Source organism: Sander vitreus, chromosome 20 (assembly GCF_031162955.1).
Source record: "Sander vitreus isolate 19-12246 chromosome 20, sanVit1, whole genome shotgun sequence".
NCBI classification, from domain to species: domain Eukaryota; kingdom Metazoa; phylum Chordata; class Actinopteri; order Perciformes; family Percidae; genus Sander; species Sander vitreus.
Genome location: NC_135874.1, coordinates 29,414,251 through 29,429,250, shown reverse-complemented (window position 1 = coordinate 29,429,250; position 15,000 = coordinate 29,414,251). Strand labels below are relative to the sequence as shown.

At 50.3% G+C, this 15,000-nt stretch overlaps 2 protein-coding genes across 3 annotated transcripts in view; both read left to right on the top strand.

The window, feature by feature from the left end:
- baz1a (bromodomain adjacent to zinc finger domain, 1A) overlaps nucleotides 1-11,491 on the top strand; it is a 25,838-nt gene extending 14,347 nt beyond the window's left edge. For both annotated transcript variants that reach the window (XM_078278277.1, XM_078278276.1), the window contains exons 17-30: nucleotides 1,333-1,571; nucleotides 2,968-3,188; nucleotides 3,597-3,727; nucleotides 3,840-3,985; nucleotides 4,378-4,523; nucleotides 5,150-5,221; nucleotides 5,378-5,460; nucleotides 5,550-5,714; nucleotides 6,533-6,750; nucleotides 7,160-7,333; nucleotides 7,886-8,055; nucleotides 9,001-9,197; nucleotides 9,320-9,407; nucleotides 10,980-11,491. In XM_078278277.1, coding sequence (XP_078134403.1) covers nucleotides 1,333-1,571; nucleotides 2,968-3,188; nucleotides 3,597-3,727; nucleotides 3,840-3,985; nucleotides 4,378-4,523; nucleotides 5,150-5,221; nucleotides 5,378-5,460; nucleotides 5,550-5,714; nucleotides 6,533-6,750; nucleotides 7,160-7,333; nucleotides 7,886-8,055; nucleotides 9,001-9,197; nucleotides 9,320-9,407; nucleotides 10,980-11,158 — 2,229 coding nt within the window. In that variant the 3' untranslated portion in view covers nucleotides 11,159-11,491. The remainder of the gene's footprint in view (nucleotides 1-1,332; nucleotides 1,572-2,967; nucleotides 3,189-3,596; nucleotides 3,728-3,839; nucleotides 3,986-4,377; nucleotides 4,524-5,149; nucleotides 5,222-5,377; nucleotides 5,461-5,549; nucleotides 5,715-6,532; nucleotides 6,751-7,159; nucleotides 7,334-7,885; nucleotides 8,056-9,000; nucleotides 9,198-9,319; nucleotides 9,408-10,979) is intronic.
- Nucleotides 11,492-14,120: 2,629 nt separating this feature from the next.
- The window catches only part of cfl2 (cofilin 2 (muscle)), a 5,192-nt gene continuing 4,312 nt past the window's right edge, over nucleotides 14,121-15,000 (top strand). Inside the window, exon 1 of the mRNA XM_078277847.1 lies at nucleotides 14,121-14,231. Within this exon, the coding sequence (XP_078133973.1) occupies nucleotides 14,229-14,231 (3 nt within the window). The 5' untranslated portion in view covers nucleotides 14,121-14,228. The remainder of the gene's footprint in view (nucleotides 14,232-15,000) is intronic.

Genomic DNA, 15,000 nt, shown 5'->3' with positions numbered 1-15,000 from the left:
GAAGGTTTTATTTTGAGTCAGTGGTGGTTTGCAGTTTTACAGCTTTTTCAACGTAAAATAAACAAGGCTGCAACACAACAAGAGCCTGGTCGCTTCGGAAACCAAAACTTGCGCATATTAAATTGGGTTAGCGATGATCTGATTTGAAACCAAATCCTCTAAACAATTCCAATAAATGATTCTGTATTGTTGGCATGATGTGTGTCATGCACACACACAGAGACAGACACACACAGAGACAGACACACACACAGACACACACACACACACACAGAGAACCACACACACACAGAGACAGACACACACAGAGACAGACACACACACAGACACACACACAGACACACACACACAGACACACACACACACAGAGACATACACACACACACAGAGACACAGACACACACACAGACACACACACAGAGACACGCACACACACACACGATGGAATCGCAACTTTTGAACCGATTCCAAGTAGGAATTGCTTCTCGATGCCCAACCCTAGTTTTGAGGGCGTCGTACTCGCCGTTAGCGGAGGAGCCTCTAACGGCGCCATAGCCCTGGCTGTTGTTGAGGCATCTAAGGCCGATACCACGTGGAAATACTCTGTAACGTCCCGTGTTATTCCCCCTCAGCTGGAACTGGGCCTCGATGTGCTGAAACCACGGCCGCGTAGATAGCAGCGACGTTAGCCTCGCCGCTAGCAGCGGCCGCCGCTGCGTCAGCATTTCCACCACCGTCGTCGTTTGACATAATTCAGCCGTTAACCCCGAACTCGTATATCATAACACCTCCCTTAAAGGTCCATTACCTCGGTGAATGTCTCTTTCGGTCTTACTTGTGGGTCACCACAATGTAATATTTGATCCTTGTCTCCTGTATAAGTGCATTGCATTTTTTTTAATGACTGTATTGAAACTGATACGTTGCTATTTTTAGACCCTGCGGGATACCGTATTACCGCCCAACCCTAGTCTCCACACAGTCCTACCTGCACCTGTTACCGGCCTACTAGCACTACAACTAGAACTGGTCATCTCATCACTACAACAGGCTGCCACATATTTAATTTAAAGGTTATATCAATATACATATTCTTAATTATTATGGGAATTTCCTGGTAAAATGAAGGTTAAAAAACTATTATTTTATTTTTGCTTTTCCACAGACCACCTGCAGTACTCTTATGGACCACTAGTGGTCCGCGGTCTAGACCACACTCTATAATTTACAGGGACACACCAACAGTGTGAACAGTGGCAGTTGTAGTACCAGTAAAGATAGTACTAGAGCAGTAGTTGCAGGGCGTCAGTGATGTGAGCGTTGGTCCCGCAGGTCGCAGAGCTGCAGGAGAGGATCCAGAAGGCAGCAGCGTGCACCTGCCTGCAGCCGCTGGGTCGAGACCGTCTGTACCGGCGGTACTGGCTGCTACCCTCCGCCTCCACGCTGCTCGTAGAGGACGACTGCTTCGGCCTGACGGAGGACATGCTGCTGCCGCGCCCAAAAGCTGCACCAGACGCCACCACCAAGATGGAGGACGAGGAGGAGGTCAAGGAGGAGCCGGCCGAGGGGAGGTGGGCTTATTATGTGCAGCGTCACGAGCTACGTTTCTATCTGAATTAAGTGATATCGAATGAAAAATGCCTCATGGAAACAGTAAAAGGACTCAAAGGAAATACGTTGGCTCCCATCAGATTGTATCTTGACCGATCCAACGCTGATGGAAACGTTATTTGCCGAATAAATAATGAATTGCGATTAAGTTTTAGGTCATTTTATGGTTGCAACCGGCCACAAAACGAAGAAGTTGTTCATTTGCGCCCAGTATTTCCTCTCTGTTAGCACACATGGCGGGGTCAACAAAGACAGATGGAAGTGGACCAATGAGGAGACGAGAGAAATATAACGCTGTCGTTCCCGCACCACAGGCCGCCTCCGCCGTCGTCGGGCATTTACTACATCTGCATCACCACAGCAACGTGTTGATGGCGTCGTCGTTGTCTTATTATAGCGTGATATGTCGCTACCAGCTGGAACATGAGCTCTATTACACCTCGAGCCGTGTTGATCATGTGTTGGTAGATGGTGAGATCCAGTTGGTCTGGAGAAACTATGTTCCTAAACGTTAGCCTGAACGTTGTTGATTCAGTGAGAAAATGAACAGAAACACCTTCAAATGTCTCAGATCTTTTCCATATACCAATTTGACCACAAAACGGCACGTGACGTCATTACACAACAGGTCTCTACTGGCTTTACAGCTTTCACCAGCTCTATTCACACGAGTTCTTTTACTGAACTTCAGATAATTGGACTGATGAGTGGATGAAACTGTCTTGTCTCATGTCTTCGATTCAATATCTCGATGCGTCAAATACATTTTTGTGTGTGTGTGGTAGAGAGAGTGAGAGAGTGACGGTGATCATCTTCAGAGTGAGTAGTGACTCTAGAGTCCTTGTGAGAGAAAGTGTGTGTCTGTCTGTCTGTGTGTGTGTCCTGTTCTTTCTGACCACGGTGGGAAATCTGGAGCAGGAGAAGTTAACCCTCTCCTTGATCTCATGTTGTTGACGGAGAAGGAGAACCAGGAAATGAGTCGGGGGGGCCCCCCCCGGCCGAGAGACGTGTAGTTACGTGTTTCGAGAGTTGACGTCAGGCTACGGCGTAGACGCTGAGGGGTCTGTGGGGGCACGCCACATATAGCGTACATATAGGAACATTCATACGTAGATTGTTAGATGGGTATAGATCAATTCTGCTAACATTTTTGATGATGATCAGAAACGTAAAGAACCATGAAAAGACCGGAAAGTGCGTCAGGTCGGAAGTATCTGAATATGGCCGATAGCAGCGAGTGGTGTGTTCACAGCAGGGAGGGAATATTCACGTCATTTCACAGCTGAATCTGGGCAAAAACCTCATCAGATATGAGGACTTCAGTTCGATTTCTAATGAAAGCTTCCTCCTGGATAGTGCCGGCTCAAGCCCCGCCCCCCTCCACACCTGTGGGCCGCCAGTCAAACGTCCCAACCAATGGTCTTTCTACTCCTCGGTGGAGGAGGTGGATCAGCTGATCGAGGCTCTGAACCCCCGAGGTCACAGAGAGAGCGGCCTGAAGGAGGCGCTGCTGCAGGAGAGAGAGAGGCTGACACAGCTGCTGGAGAGAGGAGCTGGCAACAAGTACACACACACAGGTAACACACACACACAGGTAACACACACACACAGGTAACATACACACACAGGTCACACACACACAGGTAACACACACACACACACAGGTAACACACACACACACAGGTAACACACAGGTAACACACACACACACAGGTAACACACAGGTAACACACACACACACACACAGGTAACACACACAGGTAACACACACACACACACACACAGGTAACACACACACAGGTAACACACACACACGTAAAACACACACACACACACACACACACACACACACACACACACACACACACAGGTAACACACACACGTAACACACACGTAACACACACACACACAGGTAACACACACACACATTTTTACGAATGTGTAGTAAATATACACACAGGTAAACACTCCTGTGTTTGTCCAGATGATCCGGAGTCGTCCCGATCTGTCCCACAATGCACTGCTGCAGCTGAGACTGTGATGGAGGGGAGACTGAGAGACCTGCTGCTGGACATCGAGGACCGAATACACCAGGGAACTCTGGGAACTCTGAAGGTACGCACGCACGCGCGCACACACACACACACACAGACACAGAGAGACACGCAGACAGACACACACTGTCTCTCTCCCACACACCTGTCTCTCTCTCTGCGTGTGTGATCAGGTGATGGACAGACAGGTGTGGCGCTCAGCGCTGGAAGCAGGAAACTACGAGCTGCTGTGTTCTGACGGCAGAGAGAACGGAGGGATGAACGGACGAGTGGACGCCATGGAGGTGGACTCACCTGCCCAGCTGAGAGCCAGAGACAGGTACAGACACACACACAAATATAAATAAATAAATATATACACACACACACACACACACACACACACACACACACACACAGACAGACAGACAATAAAGAATTAAGATGTACGTGGATTGACGTGGAGTCTTTTTTTCTTGTACGGACTCTGAAATCAGAGTTAAATCTCTTTAATCTGAACCCGTTCAACTTTTAAAGTTCCTAAAATGATAAAAAACCAGAAGTCAAACATCTGAAGATGAGATCAGACACAACTCTTCAGAAAGAAAAACAAATGAATGTGCCTGCAGCTAGAGGGCGCCATCTGCTCGCAGTGTGGCATACAGCGTGGATGCTTTTATGTATTCTAAATCCGTGTGTGTGTGTGTGTGTGTGTGTGTGTGTGTGAGACAGGCTGCAGGAGCTAAAGTCTGACAGCATGGCGGCGTGCAGCGGCAGCGGGACGCCTCAGGCGGTCAGCAGCTCGGTACGAATCCTGGCTCAGGCCCTCGCTCACATTGAGCAAGGCATCGAGAGGCGTTTCCTCAAAGCTCCGCTGGGTGAGTCTCTCTCTCTCTCTCTCTCTCTCTCTCTCTGTGTCTGTCTGTCTCTCTCTCTTTTTCTCTCTCTCTCTCTTTTTCTCTCTGTCTCTCTCTCTCTGTCTGTCTCTCTCTGTCTCTCTCTGTCTCTCTCTCTCTGTCTGTCTGTCTCTGTCTGTCTCTCTCTGTCTCTCTCTCTCTCTGTCTCTTTTTCTCTGTCTGTCTCTCTCTCTCTGTCTGTCTCTTTCTCTCTCTCTCTCTGTCTGTCTCTTTCTCTCTCTCTCTGTCTCCGTCTCCCTCTCTCTCTCTGTGTCTCGCTCTCTCTCTCTCTCTCTCTCTCTCTCTCTCTCTCTCTCTGTCTGTCTCTCTGTCTCTTTTTCTCTCTGTCTGTCTCTCTCTCTCTTTTTTCTCTGTCTCTGTCTGTCTCTCTCTCTGTCTCTCTCTCTTTTCTCTCTCTCTTTTTCTCTCTCTGTCTCTCTGTCTGTCTCTCTGTCTCTTTTTCTCTCTGCTCTCTCTCTCTCGTCTCTCTCTGTCTCTGTCTCTCTCTCTCTCTCTCTCCCCCCCTCCAGGAACAGACCGTAATACTCAGAAGTCAACTGTTAGCTACATGCTAGTGGAACCTAATGGTTTGATCCCCACACACACAGGTGATGAAGACTCAAAGAAAGATCAGAAGACGAAAAAGAACAAGAAGAAAGACGAGGAACAGGCCAGTGAAGGTATGACTTCCTGTTTGATAAGAGACTAAATGTAATGAAATTATTCCTAGATTAATTGATTCTGACTGTCTGTCTCTCTCTCTGTCTGTCCCTCTCTTTGTCTCTCTGTCTGTCTGTCTGTCCCTCTCTTTCTCTCTCTGTCTGTCTGTCTGTCAGATGGCAGTGACAGTGGTCGGGTCAGTAGGACAGTGTTGGAGCGATGGAGGGAGTCTCTTCAGTCCTGCTCCAGTCTGTCTCAGGTCAGTTGTACCCTGTTGATCTTGTGTAACCGTTGGATACTGTGTATGTGTGTGTTTTGTGGGATTAACGTGCAGACGTGTGTGTCCAGGTATTTGTTCACCTGTCCAGTCTGGAGCGAAGCGTCCTCTGGTCTCGCTCCGTCCTCAACGCTCGCTGTCGCATCTGCCGACGCAAAGGAGACGCCAACAACATGCTGCTGTGTGACGGCTGTGACAGAGGACACCACACCCACTGTCTGAGGCCGCGTCTCAAGGTACGCTAACGCACGCTAACACGCCCACTGTCTGAGGCCGCGCCTCAAGGTACTCCAGACCTTGGTTTGGAGCAGAGAACAGCAGGTATCAGGTGTGAGAGCCCCTGAGACCCAGAGAGCAGCAGGTACCAGGTGTGAGAGCCCCCTGAGACCCAGAGAGCAGCAGGTACCAGGTGTGAGAGCCCCTGAGACCCAGAGAGCAGCATGTATCAGGTGTGAGAGCCCCTGAGACCCAGAGAGCAGCAGGTGTGAGAGCCCCTGAGACCCAGAGAGCAGCAGGTACTAGGTGTGAGAGCCCCCTGAGACCCAGAGAGCAGCAGGTACCAGGTGTGAGAGCCCCTGAGACCCAGAGAGCAGCATGTATCAGGTGTGAGAGCCCCTGAGACCCAGAGAGCAGCAGGTGTGAGAGCCACCTGAGACCCAGAGAGCAGCAGGTATTAGGTGTGAGAGCCCCCTGAGACCCAGAGAGCAGCAGGTATTAGGTGTGAGAGCCCCCTGAGACGCCATGACAGTCTGGCTTTGAATTTCTGGAGAAACCAGACCCACGTTCGTCCAATCAGCTTCCTGTTTTCAAACAATACAGATTAGCGCCGCCTGCTGTTATGGAGACGTATTACGTGCAGAGCGTACGCTCAAGTCAGCGTCGCCTCAGTGTGTTTTGAGGCATTTTTTTGGACCTCGGGGACCCGACTGATCAGCCCGACTGACTTTACTGCTGACGGTCGGCGTCTGGTTGGTGTGTAACTGCTCTAAGAAATGTACTTGCGTTGATCCAGACTAGCATCATGCTAACGTAAAACCTGGTCTGTCTGTCTCAGTCGGTTCCAGAAGGAGACTGGTTCTGTCCAGACTGTCGACCCAAACAGAGATCCAGCCGCCTGCCGTCTCGTCAGCGCTCCTCTATCGACGAGGAGGAGGAGGAGGAGGAGGGAGACGGAGAACAGGAGGAGGAGGAGGAGGAGGAGGAGTCAGAAGAGGAAGAGGAGGAATCGGAGGAAGAAGAGGAGTCAGAAGAGGAAGAAGAGGAAGTAGTGAGGTAAGGGTGGAAATATTTAAATATCGTCCGTCTGCACTGAGATCAGGGCTGTCAAGAGTATTAGAAGTTCAAATACAGTGCTTCCTTTAGGATATTTCCAGCAGTGGGGGGTGTCTGAACAACTAACCTGTATTTTTTGAGGGACTATAGGGAACTTAACATCTACAACAGGTCTACCAGACCTCCTTCATAGGGAAACCTAAACCCAGTCTAGAATGAAACCATTCATAATGAAACTAACTAGTACCTTCACTAGATGTGTCTTGTTGTTTTGGTTTGCCCTCTTGTGGACATAAAGCGCGTAATAGATATTCAAATATATTCAAATCTGTGTTTTTTAGAAGTAATATTCAAATATTCAGCTCTGAGATCAGTCTCAAACAGCAGCTTCTCCTCTTATCTTCTGCAGCACCAAGAAGAGCCAGGCCCCACCCCCTAAAGGCAAGACTCAACAGGCCCCGCCCCTTAAAGGCAAGACTCAACAGGCCACGCCCAAAGGTCAACAGGCCACGCCCAAAGGTCAACAGGCCACGCCTAAGAACAGCACTGCTGCCTCTGCAGGGAAAAACTCATCAGCCTCCAAGTCAGTATCTGTTTAATGTCTTTACGGTAGCTGTGATCCAATAACGGTAGTTAAAGCTGCAGTAGGTGAGACTTCTAAAACTCCCTTTCTGTCATATCTGCTGAAACTGACCCCATGTTCCAGTAGAACTACAGGAAGCAGGTCATTAAAATAATCAGCTCCTCTGGCTCCACCTACAGCCTGGAGAGAGATTTACAACAATCCACAGCTCCCTGTTCAGATGGACCAATCAGGGCCAGTGGGGGTGTCTAACTGTTCAGATGCACCAATCAGGGCCAGGGGGGTGTCTAACTGTTCAGATGGACCAATCAGGGCCAGGGGGGGTGTCTAACTGCGTATCAATCACTGCTCATGCACACGCATTCATTCTCCCTTGTGGGGGGAGGGGCTTAGGAGACCATTTTGGGCTTTAGCAGAAAGGGGGGAGGGCCTGAGAAGTTGTTGATGTTCAGATTCTTAGGCTAAGTCCTGGATCTTCAGCGTCCTACCTACGGCACCTTTAACGTTTGTAATCCAGCTTGCAGCTCTGATCAAAGTCCTGTCCAATCCCAGGTCGTCGGGTAAGAAGGCCACGCCCCCCCCAGTGAAGGCCACCTCGTCTGCAGGTAAAGCTCCGCCGCGCTCCGGGAGTCGGAGCAGCGCCCGTCGGAGCAACGAGATCCACAACGGAAACACCAAAACCTCACCTGGTCAGAGCGAGAACCGCAAGAGACCTCCCACAGGTAAGTGTCTCATTATGAGAATAATGAGACAAAAGTAATAATTCCCGCCAATATCGTGACTCATATCACAATCGCAATATCAGTCAAAATAATCGGAGTTAGGTATTTTCCTCATATTGTGCAGCCCTAGCAGCCGGGCGCTGAGATCAGAACACACACACACACACAGACACACACACACACACACACACACACACACACACTCAGGACGAACTGCTGGTCTCTTAATCAGAGACGCACCGACAATCGGCCGTCAGACAGTCTGACGAGGTCAGTGACTCAAGTCCAAGGGGCCGTCGGCCTTCATTTTGGCTGATTTGACATGTATAATCGGGGGGGGCACTGCCGGCAGTCGGACTCAATGAGCCATCTGATTGGTGGAGAGCTGACTTGGAAACAGGGAGCAGGATGAGCGTGACTAGAGTCTCTCAACATCTGACATTAATCTGATAAACTGACCTTTGTTGATCTGAAATGAAGACAGATTCAGCAGCTGCACGGCCTGTTTCTCTCTTCAGATGTTTCCAGAAACACGTTACGGTGTTAACTATTTTAGGACAATATGAGATCAGATTCTGAACGAGACGCCATGATGGTCGGGGAGCAGCCAGACCCACGTGACGCGTTCGTCCAATCAGCTGCCGGTTTTCAGTTTTTTGGCGACAATCCAGATTAGCGCCGCCTGCTGTTATGGAGACGTTTACGTCTGGTCTCTTCGGTGTTCTGAGGAACTTTTTGGACCGACTCGGGGAGACTGATCAGTCACACTGGCTACTGCTGACGGTCGGCGTCTGGTTGGGGGGTAACGGCTGTCTGGTGGGTTGGTCTGGGCCTTAAAGAGACAGTACACACAGACAGGAAGTCACTCTGAGCTGAGCTCACTTCTAAAACCTGTCTGACTGAACTCTTCCTGTTAAACCTCAGTAACGTCTCTTCCCCCCTCAGCCGCGCCTCCAGATGTGGCTCCGCCTCCACGACCCGTCCTCCCCCCTGCGTCCTCCTCGTCCTCGTCTTTGTCCAGCCGGCGCTCCTCCGGCCGTAACCATGGCGTCCACGAGCTGTCAGCCTGTGAGCAGCTGGCGGTGGAGCTGGTCAGACACCCAGACAGCTGGCCCTTCATGAAGCTGGTATCCAGGACACAGGTATACACACACACACACACACACACACACACACACACACACACACACACACCCCCGCAGGTACACCCCCCTACTGGATCCACCTGTCATGGTTACAGATCTACCTGTGTGTCTGTCTGCAGGTCCCTGACTACTATGACATCGTCAAGAAGCCGATTGCTCTCAGCACCATCAGAGAGAAAGTCAACAACTGTGAATATCAGACAGCAGGTGAGAACCTCATTATAGTGTTTGTGTGTGTGTGTGTGTGTGTGTGTCTGTCTGTCTGTCTCTGTTAGTAGAGATGAGGTAATGGTCTGTCAGTAGAGATGAGGTAATGGTCTGTCAGTAGTGATGAGGTAATGGTCTGTCAGTAGAGATGAGGTAATGGTCTGTCAGTAGTGATGAGGTAATGGTCTGTTAGTAGAGATGAGGTAATGGTCTGTCAGTAGAGATGAGGTAATGGTCTGTCAGTAGAGATGAGGTAATGGTCTGTCAGTAGTGATGAGGTAATGGTCTGTCAGTAGAGATGAGGTAATGGTCTGTCAGTAGAGATGAGGTAATGGTCTGTTAGTAGAGATGAGGTAATGGTCTGTTAGTAGAGATGAGGTAATGGTCTGTCAGTAGAGATGAGGTAATGGTCTGTCAGTAGAGATGAGGTAATGGTCTGTCAGTAGTGATGAGGTAATGGTCTGTTAGTAGTGATGAGGTAATGGTCTGTCTCTGTGAATTAACAGCTCACATCAACTTAATTGTTGAAATTTTGTTTGATATTTAGTGTTGGCAAAATGGCTTTTTTTTAAAGTTTCCCCTTCGTGAAATGCTCTGAGTGAATTTAAGCTGGGCTTTTATTGTGAAGGGGTAGATACGGGTAAGCCGGCGTTATGGAGGCGTTATGGTAGGGTTATGGAGGCGTTATGGTGGCGGTATGGTAGGGTTATGGTGGTGGTATGGTAGGCGTTATGGAGGCGTTATGGTAGTGTTATGGAGGCGGTATGGTAGTGTTATGGAGGCGGTATGGTAGTGTTATGGAGGCGTTATGGTAGTGTTATGGAGGCGTTATGGTAGTGTTATGGAGGCGTTATGGTAGTGTTATGGAGGCGTTATGGTAGTGTTATGGAGGCGTTATGGTGGTGGTATGGTAGTGTTATGGAGGCGTTATGGTAGGGTTATGGAGGCGTTATGGTGGTGGTATGGAGGCGTTATGGAGGTGGTATAGAGGCGTTATGGTAGGGTTATGGTGGTGGTATGGAGGCGGTATGGTAGTGTTATGGAGGTGGTATGGTAGTGTTATGGAGGCGTTATGGAGGTGGTATGGTAGTGTTATGGAGGCGTTATGGTAGTGTTATGGAGGCGGTATAGTAGTGTTATGGAGGCGTTATGGTAGTGTTATGGAGGCGGTATGGTAGTGTTATGGAGGCGTTATGGTGACGTTATGGTGTGGTATGGAGGCGTTATGGAGGTGTTATGGAGGCGTTATGGTAGTGTTATGGTGGCGGTATGGTGGCGGTATGGTAGTGGTATGGAGGCGGTATGGTAGTGTTATGGAGGCGGTATGGTAGTGTTATGGAGGCGGTATGGAGGCGGTATGGTAGTATTATGGAGGTGGTATGATAGTGTTATGGAGGCGGTATGGTAGTGTTATGGAGGCGTTGTGGTGGTGGTATGGTAGCGGTATGGTGGTGCCTTTTAGTTTAGTTCCTGTTAGCTGAATGTGTTCCTCCCACTGGCCCAGGGACTCCAAACGGGGTCAAAAAGGTTTTTTTTACTGTTGATTTATTTAACTCTCCCCCCTCCCTGCAGGTGAGTTTGTCTCTGACGTGGGCCTGATGTTCAGTAACTGTCTCCAGTATAACCCTCGCCACACCAACGAGGCGAAGGCCGGACTCCGCCTGCAGCAGTTCTTCCAATCGGAGCTCAGCAGGCTCGGCCTATCAGAGCGCAGCAGCCCGGCTCCGCCTGCCAAACGCGCCCGAAACTGAACCAAACGCACCCTCTGACCTCACCGCCATCCACTCTGCCGATCGGTCCCTCCGGATGACTTCTGACCCCTGCCGCCAGCGGCCAATCACAACAGGACTGCAGAGGTCAGCTGCTCCGTGTGTCGGAGACAGACCCATCCAGAGCTTCACTGAGCTTCTGGAAACTAGTTTTCAGTTACTGTGAGTTGATGAAACTGTAGATTCCTCCTTTACATCCGTTCATGGACAACATGTAGCAGACATTCCTGTGGTGCTGTAGGACCGTAGAGACAGGGACAGACCGTAGAGACAGGGACAGACCGTAGAGACAGACATGTAGAGATAGAGACAGAGACAGACCGTAGAGACAGAGACAGACCGTAGGGACAGGGACAGACCGTAGAGGCAGACCGTAGGGACAGAGGCAGACCGTAGGGACAGAGACAGACTGTAGAGACAGACTGTAGGGACAGACCGTAGGGACAGAGACAGACCGTAGGGACAGAGACAGACCGTAGAGACAGAGACAGACCGTAGGGACAGAGACAGACCGTGGGGACAGGGACAGACCACAGAGACAGACCGTAGGGACAGAGGCAGACCGTAGAGACAGAGACAGACCATAGGGACAGAGCAGACCGTAGAGACAGAGACAGACCGTAGGGACAGGGACAGACCGTAGAGACAGAGACAGACCGTAGGGACAGAGACAGACCGTAGAGACAGACCGTAGAGACAGAGACAGACCGTAGAGACGGACCGTAGAGACAGAGACAGACCGTAGGGACAGACCGTAGAGACAGAGACAGACCGTAGGGACAGACTGTAGGGACAAAGAGAAGTAAGAACCACTAATTAATGAATGAAACCTCCCATCAGGCCGTTTGTTTAGTTTTTCGCTCAGGGACAAAAACATTAGATTTGAATAAAAACTATTTTCTCAACGCTGGTTTTTACTGAGGCAGAGCGTCGCCGTGGCAACAAGGTTTCAGGCTCCATGTGGACATCTGTTAATGAGCCTTAAAGGGACAGTTCAACATTTAGTCTCAGTTAGTCTGAGTCAGGGTGTGTTTAGCTTAGATTAGCTTAGCATAAAGAGCAGACATGAGGTTTTAATGGCTCAGAAATGTGGAACTGTTCCTTTAAAAGAAGAAGAAGCCTGAGCTGCTGTGGCCTCTGGGGATTTGTAGTTTTTTGTATTTTTGACTACTGCAACGTTTTCTTGCTTTAGGCAGTTTTTCTTTGACTTTTTCTGTGGTGTTAGTGTGACTGCTGCAGGGGTGTGTGTGTGTGTGTGTGTGTGTCTGTGTGTGTGTGGGGGTGTGTGTGTGTGGGTGTGTGTGTGTGGGGGGTGTGTGTGGGGGGGTGTGTGTGTGTGTGTGTGTGTGGAGCTGTACACTACACTGGAGCCGCTGCATATTTATTTAGTTCTGCATTGTCTTTATTTATGACTGATAGATGCTTCCTGATGCTGTTTGTTGTTCTCGTGTAAAAATAAAATAACTTTTATAACCAGCTGATGCCTGATCGTCTTCTCTCACACACACACACACACACACAGAGAGAAACACACAGAGACACACACACACACACACAGAGAGACACACACAGAGACACACACACAGAGAGACACACACACACACACAGAGAGACACACACACACACACAGAGACACACACACAAACAGAGAGACACACACACAGAGACACACACACAGAGACACACACACAGAGACACACACACACACACAGAGACACTGGTTGAAAATCTGCAGACTTTCCTTTAAGTGTAAGATGAAAACAGCCACAAACAAGTTGAGGTCTGTTTTAATGTCCCCAGTGTTAGCATGGTTAGCTTAGCATTGCTAAGCTGTCGTGATTGACAGGTCCTAAAGCACCTTCTGGGTGAGGTCAGGGTATCTGGGTGAGATCAGGGTATCTGGGTGAGTCAGGGTATCTGGGTGAGTTAGGGTATCTGGGTGAGTCAGGGTATCTGGGTGAGTTCAGGGTATCTGGGTGAGTCAGGGTATCTGGGTGAGTCTGGGTGAGTCAGGGTATCTGGGTGAGTTCAGGGTATCTGGGTGAGTCAGGGTATCTGGGTGAGTTCAGGGTATCTGGGTGAGTCAGGGTATCTGGGTGAGTTCAGGGTATCTGGGTGAGTCAGGGTATCTGGGTGAGTCACGGTATCTGGGTGACTTAGGGTATCTGGGTTATCTAGGTGAGTCAGGGTATCTGGGTGAGTTAGGGTATCTGGGTGAGTCAGGGTATCTGGGTTATCTGGGTGAGTCAGGGTATCTGGGTGAGTTAGGGTATCTGGGTGAGTCAGGGTATCTGGGTGAGTCAGGGTATCTGGGTTATCTGGGTGAGTCAGGGTATCTGGGTGAGTCAGGGTATCTGGGTTATCTGGGTGAGTTCAGGGTATCTGGGTGAGTTAGGGTATCTGGGTGAGTCAGGGTATCTGGGTGAGTTAGGGTATCTGGGTTATCTGGGTGAGTCAGGGTATCTGGGTGAGTCAGGGTATCTGGGTTATCTGGGTGAGTCAGGGTATCTGGGTGAGTCAGGGTATCTGGGTTATCTGGGTGAGTTCAGGGTATCTGGGTGAGTTAGGGTATCTGGGTGAGTCAGGGTATCTGGGTTATCTGGGTGAGTTCAGGGTATCTGGGTGAGTCAGGGTATCTGGGTTATCTGGGTGAGTCAGGGTATCTGGGTGAGTCAGGGTATCTGGGTGAGTCAGGGTATCTGGGTGGCCTCTCATTGGACACATTCCACTGTTTCTAGAAGTTTTCTCCACATTTCTGTCGCCTTTTTTCGACTTTGTTTAGTCACTTTTCGTCCGTTATTTCAGGGTTTTTCCAGGTTTCTTTTAGACGTTTCTGATGTTTCATGTCTGGATAATAAGTGCAGAGTTACAGTGCACGTGGGGAAGTTGCTGAGTGGCGGCGGACTGCTCCCCCCCCCTCCTCTATCTCCCCCCCTCCTTCGCTCCCTCCTCCTCCTCCTCCTCCGGTCGGACGGCCACATTCCCCGCTACCTTTCACCCCGGAGAAGCCCCGATCTGACGGATAAGCAGCGCGGACAAAGCCCGGGACAACATGGTGAGAAGCTCCGCGAGACTCTCCCCTCCCTGTCTGATGCGGTTTACAGAGCCCGGGTCGTGTTTAATCCGGGTCCTGCGGGTCTCCTGTGGACCGTTATGTGGCTCGGCTCTTAGCGTTAGCATGATGTTAGCCTTAGCATGGTGTTAGCATGGCTGCCGCTCGCGCTCCTGTCAGTTAGTCAGTTAGTTACCGTTAGGTCCGTTACTGCGACCGTTATTCGGTCATTACGTCACACAGAAACGTCTCTCAGTGGCGGGGTTTAATCTGGTGACGTTAACGGAAGATTTTCTAGTTTTAGCCATGTAACGGTTCTTGTTCCGAGCCGGGTCGAGCCAAGCCGGGCTGGGCCGGGCCTGCCCCCAGGCCGTGTGGCCCGGGGCGGCCATCTTAGTCCCGCTGTGATCCCGCGGGGCTGACCGGCCCGCACCTAGCCGGGACAGACTGTCTGACCCGGGCTAAAACACACTAAACCAGTTCAGCTAAATGACTTCATGAGGCTGGATTTAGTCCGGGTTAGTTAGAGAGAGAGACAGGCAGAGAGAGACAGAGACACACAGACAGGGAGCGACAGACAGACCGGCAGACAGAGAGAGAGACAGGCAGAGAGAGACAGACCGGCAGAGAGAGAGAGAGAGACAGGCAGAGAGAGACAGACCGGCAGAGAGAGAGAGACAGAGACACACAGACAGGGAGCGACAGACAGACCGGCAGACAGAGCGGCAGAGAGAGAGAGAGAGAGACAGGCAGAGAGAGACAGACCGGCAGA